At 42.0% G+C, this 11131-nt stretch overlaps 1 protein-coding gene across 1 annotated transcript; it reads left to right on the forward strand.

Annotated features, from left to right (window-relative positions):
• Positions 1-107: 107 nt before the first annotated feature.
• xpc (xeroderma pigmentosum, complementation group C) lies at positions 108-10668 on the forward strand. The gene is made up of 14 exons (XM_086049779.1): positions 108-408; positions 1712-1972; positions 2044-2140; positions 2971-3055; positions 3146-3303; positions 3758-3878; positions 3964-4053; positions 4276-5115; positions 5197-5357; positions 5917-5998; positions 7906-8037; positions 8250-8419; positions 9716-9809; positions 9885-10668. Exons 1-14 carry the CDS (start codon positions 294-296, stop codon positions 10221-10223), a joined length of 2745 nt encoding a protein of 914 aa, XP_085905905.1. The 5' UTR covers positions 108-293; the 3' UTR covers positions 10224-10668.
• The last annotated feature ends 463 nt before the right edge of the window (positions 10669-11131 follow it).

Consider the following 11131-nt stretch of genomic DNA (forward strand, 5'->3'; position numbering starts at 1 on the left):
TTGTTGCCGTAGGCACCAACTCTCTTGTTTCTACACTAGGTGGCAATATGCACTCAAAAGTGGTGCGAGTCCACAAAAAAGCCAGAAGAAAAAGAAGGTTACCGGACGTGGCGTTACAACCCGCCTCCTTCATAAATGGTTTTACAAGTGTTATCAAAGAGGAATGTCACTGTAACGTTAGATAACTTCTTTTTTATGTCTTCCATAATTTCAATCGGGGAATTGTGAGATTTACCGTGCACTTTCATACGTAGTTAACAAAAGGAAATACATTTTTTAGGGAAGAGAACAGTATGGCAAAGCGGAGTGGATGTAAGAAGGCAGATGTCGATACAAAGAAGCTGAAGCAAGTGCTGAAGGCAAAGGGTGGTGGAGGAGCAAAAGAGAGGACGAAGAGAAAAGACGCAGGTACTCTTGAACAAACAACGCTGTGCTGTACGAGAACTCCGAACTGCCGTTAATTGCTCAGCATTGCAAAGGTCTTTATTGCTATACACATCTTTATGATTATGTTAACGTAATGCATTGACATCTTGTTGAGACTCAAATTCTTTACAGGGGTTTTGGCACTGCATAGCGAACTCCCACCACTAGCAACCCTCTTCTGTTGAAAACAGCCAAAACGGATGTGTTAATTGTTGCCTCTTATACTTTAGTTGTGGTCAGCTGCTTAGGGTCCCTTAGTACAAACGTGCGCTCTAGTTTGAGCAACCGTGGCGTCCTATTTGAGCAAGCCATGCTTCTTGATGAGCACATCAAAACCCACCTCTCTCCTGCGTTTTCCACCTCAAAAACATTTCCAAACTCAGATCCATAGTACCTCATTCCAAGCTAGAAATGATCATCCATGCTTTTGTTTCCACACGTCTTTCATCCATTATCTACCGCTTATACGGGGTCGGGTCGCGAAGGCAGCAGCTTCAGCAGGAAAGCCCAGACTTCCCTCTCCCAGCCACATCTTCCAACTCTTCCGGAGGGATCCCCAGGCGTTCCCAGGCCAGCCGGGAGACAAAGTCTCTCCAGCGTGTCCTGGGTCATCCTATGGGCCTCCTGCCAGTGGTACATACACGGAATACCTCACCAGGGAGGCGTCCAAGAGGCATCCTTCCCTCTCCTGAGACACCGAATGGTTGACCAGAATTTCCTCGAAGCCGTCCGGAAGTCATTTTCCATGGCCTCATGAAACTCCTCCCACGCCCGGGTTTTTGCCTCAGCGAAGCTGCATTCTGCTTGGCCAGCCGGTATCTGTCAGCTGCTTCCGGAGACCCACACCCCAAAAAGGCCCAATAGGACTCCTTCAGCTTGACAGTATCCCTTCCCGCCCGTGTCCAGCAGAGGGTTCAGGAATTGCCGCCACAAAAGACACCGGCCACCTTAAGGCCTTGTATTCCTTGCTCACAGGGTGTAGCACTGCCGGTCCACATACAAACACAATCCCCACTCCTATGTTGTAGTTTCCATAATACTGTACTAATATTGTTCTCTGTGCTCTCTTTAGTCTGTCTGACTGATAAATACTGATTGCAATAGAAATAGCTACAAAGGAAATATATTGCAATCTCTTGTTGCACAGCATTATTGTTCCGACATTTAAAGACATACGGATCAACCATACGGCATTACCAAGCATACAAAACAGAAAAGGTTTAGAAAATAAATGCTCTATCATTGCTAAACTAAATGGTGGGAATGGTGTCCTGCTGTCTCTAAGGTGATGATGACAGCGTAAAAGAGGAGGAGAGGCTCAAGAGAAGGGTTATTCCAAAGCCACGTTCCTCCTCAGGCCGCGGAGTTGGGAATACCACTGGCATGATCACCAGCAAACATTTCCGATCACCGGTGAAGATGGAGGACGCACACAGCAATAATAATTATGATGAAAAGATGAGCTCAGCAGCCCCAGTGACAGACAATGTTAAGGAAGAAGAGGAGGAGAGTGATGAAGAGGAGGATGACTGGGAGGAGGTGGAAGGTGAGCAAAGAATAAGAATAACATTGTGCCGTTCCTTGTTTTTCATTTAACGTATGTTTGTGTTTTGTGAGAACTGGCTGAGCCTCTGAGCCCAGCAGAAACCCCAGAACCAGTCCTGCCCTCTCAGCCTGTAGAGATCGAAATTGAGACCCCAGAAATCAGGAAAAAGTAAGTGAACATCACTAAGCATTTTTTTTTTTAACAATATAGAGGAAGTCTTTGGTGACCACCACTGGCTTCCTTGTGCAGCAATGCCTATCAAACACCACTAGGTGACAATATTGGTCCACAAACAACTTTTTTATGTTACCATCTTTCTGACTAGTGTTTTCAAAAAGGGGGAGTTGTTACATTTAGTTGCATTTAATTTTGTAATGAAGGCAATGATTAACTTGTCTTTATAATTATATGACAGCAAACTGTTACTTCAAACATTGTCAGTGCAGTTCTGCCACTTCTTTTCTGTATTGACATAGTTAAAATTGGTCATGGTTGTTAATATTCAAACATGAAATTCTTTGTAACAAATATCATAGTGTGATCTTTTTTTTTCCTAGAGGCTGCAAACTAGTTGAGCCTGAACCAAGAGCGCTGATTGCAGTCGACTAGTGTATTTGCCAACACTACCACACAATCCTCTGTATTTTTTTATTTTTATTTAACACGGACAATGCTGTCAAACATAGATACAAGCTTGCAGCTGATGTGATGCATATAGCTAATGCTAATTCTCAACTCTGGTCCCCAGTTGGGCTCTTCCACAACACTGCTCTACAATATAAGACATAACTTATACATCAATTAAGAAAAAAACCTGAAGAAACCTAGCAACTCAATAATTACAATTACAATATATGACGTTAAACCTTAACTTAAAATAAATGGCAAAAACAAAGCATGTTTTATAATTCAGTAAAACCACACAAAACACACATATTTACAGGCCAGTACAGTGTCCAATCCTCAAACAGTGTCTCTTGTCATTTGTGATTGTCCAGACAGAAGAAAAAGGCAGAGTTTGAGATGTACCTGAGACGGATGATGAACCGTTACAAGAAGGACCTGCTGATCGACACACATAAGGTGAACACACAGGCATACACTTTTTGTTGTTAGCATCCTTCCTCGCTGGCTTTGTGAGTTATTAGTGAGATTCTTTGTATGCTCTGTCAGGTGCACCTCATGTGCCTCTTAGCCAGCGGGATGTTCCGCAACCGCCTGTGTAGTGAACCCGACCTGCTGGCTATCACGCTGTCGATGCTGCCCGCTCACTTTAGTGCGGTCGCCAAGGAACGTAAAGACCAGAACTACCTCTCTGGGCTGCTGAAATGGTGTGTCCAAATCAGCAGTACTACATGTAGTTATCACACCCTTTAAATCAGTGTTTCCCAACTAGGTAGTCTTGGTTCAGTAAAGATTGGGAAACATTGCTTAAAATTCAAAAAAGTCAACTCAAACATTTTCTTTGCAATAATATGTTGTATGTGCCCCCACTAGTCTAAACACAGAATTTTGATTAATATTTGAATTGGTGGAATATGAATAAAGCACAAAAATCTCATGCGGGCTGCCATTTGGCCATTTGCTGTCGACTTCATTCATATTCCACTAACAAAATTGAAATACTGCATGTATCATTAATCCATCTCCCGGAATGGGCTTTTTGGGGTGCTTTGTAGGCCAAAAGGCGTTTGTATTTAATGTGGTTAAAATCAAAATAGGTACATAGTTTGAACTGTTCACACGTGTCAAGTAAAGGGTCGCTAATCTCATTTTATCTTCCAGGTTTCGAGCAACTTTCACCCTCAACCCCAGTCTTCCCTATGAAGAGCGTCCAAACCCTCGCACTCTGCTGGAGAAACGTCTAGCAAGCCTGTCGGCAAAGAACCACCAGGAGATGACTCATGTCGGTAGTTCACCTCCACCAGTAAAATGGAATGATTCAAATTAACGCTGTTGACGTGATTATGTTCGTTTTGTGTTTCTTGTAGCTGTTCATGCTGGTCTTGAGGTCTTTGCAGCTCTTTTGCCGGTTGGTTCTGTCCCTGCAGCCCATTCCTCTCAAACCTCCACCAGCCAAGGTAACGTCACTATTTTGTACAGTGTGTAAGCCATGCATCCATTTTCAATACCACTTATCCTCATTAGGGTACAATAAATATTACTAGAAAATTAAATGCATTTTTGCACAAATAAAGGTTTGCTTATCAACTAACGCGTTACCTTTTATAAATGTTCCTGTAGGATATATATTCACAACTTTTTTTCCATACTTTAGATGTATATGTGAATCTTGTGTCCAGGGCAAAGGGGCTACAACCTCCCCCATCTCACCAGCAAAGACAAACCAAAACCAGGGAACATTAAAGGGCAGCTCACCTGAAAAGAAAGTCTCTCCAGGCTCTAAGAGGCCAGCTGGAGGAGCAAAGAGTGCCGGAAACAGGGGAGGGAAAAAAGCAAGGAGAAAACCACTAAAGGGAGAGGAAGAAGAGGGGACCGAGAAGATGATGTCACCAGGAGGCCCAAGACCAAAGAACTCCAAACGGCGTAGCATCGCCTCAAAGGTCAGCTACAAGGAAGGAAGCAACAGTGAGGATGAGGAGGAACTTAGTGATGAAGAGTTTCAAGTGTCCAGTGAGGAGGACAGTGAAGATTCAGAGATTGGGACCAAATCTGCCAAGGTAGTAAAGGGTAAAGACAGAGGCAAAAGCAAAGATAAAAACGACAGGAACATTGCAGCCCAGAAGAAAAGGAGCGGTGTAGAGAAAGAAGAGGAGAATCATGAGGATGGAGGAAAAGGACTGGCGGCCAGCAAAGCAAAGCGACAGAGCGCGAAAAAGAACAACGGGGTCGGAGCTGACGAGTGGTTGGAGGTGTTTGTCGACAAAACCTCCTCCTGGGTGTGTGTGGACGTGGAGCACGGAGTGGGCGCGCCTCACCTCTGCTCTCAGAATGCAACGCGGCCCATCACGTACGTGGTGGGCGTGGACGGCGACGGCTTTGTGAAGGACCTGGGCCGGAAGTACGACCCCACCTGGATGACGTCGAGCAGAAAGAGGCGGGTGGAGGAGCAGTGGTGGGAGGAGATGCTGCAGTCGTTCCTGAGGCCAGAAGATGAGTGGGATGTAAAAGAGGATAAGGAGGTGAAGCAAATGTCAAACTTTAAAAAAGCCGTATTAAACTGGATCAGTGTACTCTCAAGCTTTATTTTACTGTCCACGCAGATGGAGAAGAAGCTGCTGAACAAGCCCTTGCCCGTCTCCATCGCAGAGTACAAAAGCCACCCACTGTACGCATTAAAAAGACACCTGCTCAAGTATGAAGCCATTTATCCCGACTCAGCCGCTGTACTCGGATACTGCCGAGGAGAGCCGGTGTACTCCAGGTCAGTCGCACACTCACGATACTTTGGTGTGAGAGACCAGCATGGGCATAATTTTAGGATTGAACAAAAGAGCTCTCTTCATAAATAAAATTTCAGTCATATGGAAGAGAGCATTTCAGTAGGGTGTGCGTAAGAGCGTATCATGAGTGTGTATGACAGGAAACAAATTCAGTCGTTTATATGAAAATGTTTTAGTTGTGTGAGTGGGAGCGTTTTGATTTGATTTTTGAGTTAAATGTGAGAGGTGATCTGAATTATATCCCGAGGGCTCTCTGACTAAGTGTGAGTCTAGACACGTTTTTATGGTAATAATGTGAATATTTTTGACTGGTTTAAGGAAGTCTTGATACTATGCTGCTGCCTTTTTTTTTTTTGTAATCTTTTTTGTTTACAATAATGCAATGAAATTGAGCAATTTTGGTCTGCTGTTTGTAATTGTGATGTTTATTACAATGTTATTTATTCTCTAATTATTGTTATTTCAATAAAGTAAGGAAAACAGTGTCCCATTCTTGAGGCAAATATTCTTTTTAAATATGATCTTATTTCTTTCTGCTAGAGATTGTGTGCACACTCTACACTCCAAAGACACCTGGCTGAAAGAAGCACGGACTGTTAGAATAGGAGAACTACCCTACAAGGTGAGATGTTTTAACATTTTACTGGTATATGTTTTGTTGTATGTTGCGAAATTGTTGCTATTTTTATTCATTATATATACAGTCATATTTTGTGACTACCACCCAGTGTAAGGTTTACAGTGCATCTGCAAAGTATTCACAACATTTCACTTTTTCCACATTTTGTTACACCCTCACCCCAAAATGGAATACACGTACATTGATTTTGTTCCTTCAAAATTCTACACACAACACCCTCATAATGACAACCTGAAAAAGTTTTTATTTATTTATTTATTTATTTTTAATTTTTGCAAATGTATTAAAAAATAAAAAACTAAGACATCACACGTACATACCTAAGTATTCACAGCCTTTGCTCAAGACCTTGTTGATGCACCATTGGCAGTAATTACAGCCTCAAGTATTTTTGAATACGATGCCACAAGCTTGGCACGCTTATCTTTGGGCAGTTTTGCCCATTCCTCTGACCTCTTTCGATCTCCATCAGGTTGAATGGGGGTTGAATGGCTGTGCAGCCATTTTCAGATCGTGACTGGAATGTTCGATCAGATTCAAGTCTTGGCGCTTGCTGTCTTGGCTGTGTGCTTAGGGTTGTTGTCCTGTTTGAAGATACACCTTCGCCCTAGTCTGAATCCTGAGCATTCCGGAGCAGGTTTTCATCCAGGATGTCTCTGTACATTGCTACATTCATCTTTCCCTTTCCCTGAGAGTCCTTCAAATGCACTTTGGCAAACTCCACAGAGGTCCACAGAGGACCGCTGGATCTCTGACAGAGTAACCATCGGGTTTTTCGGTCTCCTCCATTTGCTTACTTTAGATGGGCGGCCAGCTCTCGGAAGAGTCCTAAACTCCTTCCAGACAGTCCTGTCTTGGCGGTCTACAGAAAATTTGTCTGATTTCATATTTGGTTTGTGCCCTGACATGCACTGTCACCAGTGGGACCTTACATAGGCAGGCCTTTCTAAAGCATGTCCACTCAACTGAATTTACCACAGGTGGACTCCAATTCAGCTGTAGAAACGTATCAAGGATAATCAGTGGAAGCATGATGCACCTGATCTCAATTTTAAGCTTCGCAGCAAAGGCTGTTGAATACTTATGTACAGTATATGCGATTTCTTTGAAAGTTTCTTAATTTATGAGCTGCAAAAGCACTTTTTTCACATTGTCATTTTCGGTGTTGTGTGTAGAATTTGGAAGAAAAAAAACATATTTTTTTTATTATGACTGTAACAAGTGTGAATGGTTATGTGTGCCCTGCGATTGGCTGGCATCCAGTTCATGGTGTACCAAGCCTACTGCCCAAAGGCTGCTGGGATAGGCTCCAGCATACCTGCGACCCTTGTGAGGATTGTGTGGTTTGGATAATGGATGGAGACTGTAACATAACAAAATGTGGAAAAAGTGAAGCTGTGTGTTCTTTCCGGACGCACTGTACATTACAAGCATTAGTAATGACCTCTATTTTAATTTTATTTTTTAACTGTATCTAAGATAATTCTGGTCATACACCAGTATGTAGAAGCTTTTTAACAGGGAATATATTTTAAATGCCAAGATATAATTATTAATGAATTTTACTGTTTTACAAAAAAAACTTTATGTAGTCAACTACCTTAATATTTCTTAAGATGTCAAATTATAATTATTTACTTGCATTCATGAATAGAAAAAAAAACATTTTAGTTGCTGCAACTTCTCTGAGAAGCTTAGTGAGTTTAAAATGTCGAGAGCTCATTAAGCAGAGTCTGCATTAAAGCACGTCATGATGCTGGATGGTCATTCCTCGTTTTTATGACCGATGGTCTATTAGATCTTAATGTAGTTCCATGTGTTGTTTATCCTATTCAAACTTTGTTCAAATCAAAGAATGATGGTTCAATGTCATTTTGTGTCTATGTCAGATGGTGAAGGGCTTCTCTAATCGTTCCCGTAAGGCTCGGATGATGACCGAGCAGAAGGATGAAAATGATCTTGCTCTGTTTGGGGAATGGCAGACAGAGGCATACCAACCTCCCATCGCTGTGAATGGAAAGGTATTCAAGGCCAGTGAATAGGCAACATTTCCTTTGTATTGAACTGGAAAAGCTATCTATTTGGCTTAGAAATGTTGAAAAGCTAAAATTTGGAGAAAAAAAAAAAAGATCTTTCAAAAGATGCATTAACTTGAAGATTTCGCCTCAAATTGATTATTGTTTAATTTATTCACTTAATGCATCGTTATTTACTACTCATGTTTTGCCGCCAGGTTCCCCGCAACGACTATGGCAACGTCTACTTGTTTAAGGCCTGTATGCTACCGGTGGGTTGCGTCCACCTCAGGCTGTCCAACCTGAACCGCGTGGCCAAGAAGTTGGACATAGATGCCGCCCCCGCCGTCACAGGCTTTGACTTCCATGGGGGATATTCACACGCAGTGTAAGACAATTTTTGAATTTGGATCACCTTTAAATTTTATCTTTAGATTTTTTTTTTAGGTACACGTTTACAACACTAGGCCATCATACGAGCAGAAACAGTGCCAAGTAGGGGTCTCAAACTCAATTTATGTAAGGATCGCTGGAGATAGTCTGGGTGTGTCTGGGCTGTATGAAGTATTCCACATAAAAATCGGTTCAAGTACAGTATTCCAAAAAAGTACAACCAAACCAATCTTCTCAATCTTTATGAATAACAATTCAGAACATCAACGGTTCTTCAGAACGTGAGTAAGATTGGTGACCCCATGCACTCTCTTATCTCCCTGGTACTTTACATACTCCTCAAATGGCTACTTGAGTAATGAGGTCTGATGACAACTTTCTCTGTGCATTCAAGACGTGCCAGGATGCCCCTGTGCTCAACGATAAACACATTCTCCTCTCCTGTTTTTCTTGAAGTTGACTTTTGTCATTGACAGCCTTTCTATTCATGGCAAGTTTTGAAAAACACTGGGACTGGGTGACAGGATATCTTTTCCTTCCCCTTGGTGTCACTTCAGAATTACATTTCACCGAAAGCCGTCATGAGCCTGAGCTATGGTAGCCTATAAGTTATTTTAAAAAAGGGGGGAAAAAAGCACAAAACGCCCAGGGCAACGACACGGCAAAGAAACGTGAGGGCTGCACTAACATTAAACTTTGGTGTCAAGTAGGTGGGACCGTAAAATATCATCCTGTGGGCCATGAGTTTGAGACCCCTGGTGTACAGTTTGTAGCAACTTAAACACATGTAAGGCAGAGGACATCCTGGACTGGTCGGCAGTCAATCACAGGACACACATGGGGAAAAACAAGCATTCAGACTCATATACACACACCTATGGAAAAGTTAGTCTTCAATTGAACTAACATGCTTATACATAAAATGGCATACATACTGAATACCAGTTTGCCCATGACTCTCAAGCAGAAACAAGTCTAACTGAAAAGCAACGTTTTGCTAAGCTTAATTTACTAGAAAATGCCAATTTCTTTGCCGTCGCTTTGCTTTTGTGTACTATCGGGGGTGGCCAGTTATTCACCACGTATTTCCGCCCCTGACAAAAATTCACTCATTATTCACTGTGAAGTGTTGGAAAATGTACTATTTCTCATGGTTAACAGCAGAGTTTTTATGCCCAATCCTGCTCACGCACACAACGAAACTATGATGACAACACCCTTGGCCTCAATAATTAATAGTACAGGTGAATAGTATATTTATTATTAAGTTGGTTTCTGATGTGTGCTCCAGCACTGATGGCTACATTGTGTGTGAGGAGCATGAGGAGATCCTCAGAGCTGCCTGGGAGGAAGAACAAGAGCTTCAAAAACAGAGGGAGAAAGAGGTGTGTGGGTGTCCACTTGTCATTGAAAAGTTGTTCATTGTTTGGGTAAATGGCTTTTTGGCTTTCATTTTTCAGAAAAGAGAAAAGAAGGCGATCTCCAATTGGACCCTGCTTGTGAAGGGCCTTCTGATCCGAGAACGTCTGAAACAGCGTTACGGCAAGAAGGGCCAGGCCGCCGGGGACCTTGCCGTCCCGGCAGCAGACGAAGACAAATGTGATGGACTTTCATCGGATGAGGGGGGTGTCGGGGAGGAGGAAAATTCCAGGGCTAAAACTGTGTTGGAGACGCTGGCTATGTCTTGGCCCCAAAACAGGCAAGCGGAGGAAGACAAAGGGGGGAGTTTCAGTGGTCAGAAGACGAAGCGGGAGAGGAGAGGCAAAGAGAAACATTTGTTCCCCTTTGAGAAAGCATGATGCATGCATGTCGAGTTGTACTTTTCAAGTCACCGTTCACTCCATGCTGCTCTGCATACATACTGTGTATGCAAACAGTGAGTCCATCCATCTATTATCCAAACCGCTTTTCCTCACCATGGTTGGTTTTATGGACAGGTAAATAAAACCAGACAATACAGTAATAAACAAATTTGTACAATGGAGAGTTTTGACTGAATAGAAGCTGAACGATGTCATTGTTATCACTGTTTTAAATAACTACACAACTTCCATTTTGTCCATACCTTACTTAAGGGGACAGACTCAGCCTCCATCTCCTTTTCTCACTGCTGTGTATATAGTGCATGTTTGTTACAGCTGATGACACTTGCATTTAGTACATTCTTTGATGAAAATTATTTTTTGTAAGTGAATTTTGGAATATGATTACAATAAATAATGTCTAATGTTGTCGTCAATTTAATTGGATACATCTATGGTCATGTTTTTCCAACACCAAAAGTTTTGAAAAGTCCCAGGGCTAACTATTTTATTTTATTTTAAACAGTGCTCAGCCATTTGCAATTTTCAGTAAATTTTCCTCAACAGTCATTGCAAAATCCATGTTCGTTTGAGAGACTACACAAAAACATCAGCAAACCTAAGTACGGTACATAATTTAAGACTACTCATGGACAGGAGGCACGCTGTAAGTTACTGTTAGTTAACTAACCTACCTCATGCACCTCACTGCAGAAACTAGATCTTGAATAGCAAAAGCGACGTTTTTGTCAAAATACAACAATACAAAAGTCCAGTTAACTGCAATGTAAAATAGATATGTAAGGTGACAAACACATTATATTATTTTTTATTATGAAATTATTGATATTGTTATTATTTAAAAGGCCTGCAAAGCGGGTTAATTTTATGGGCCCCCCAAAAAA

The sequence above is a fragment of the Filicampus tigris genome, chromosome 1 (assembly GCF_054856515.1).
Source record: "Filicampus tigris isolate MCC_2025a chromosome 1, RoL_Ftig_1.0, whole genome shotgun sequence".
Taxonomy (NCBI): domain Eukaryota; kingdom Metazoa; phylum Chordata; class Actinopteri; order Syngnathiformes; family Syngnathidae; genus Filicampus; species Filicampus tigris.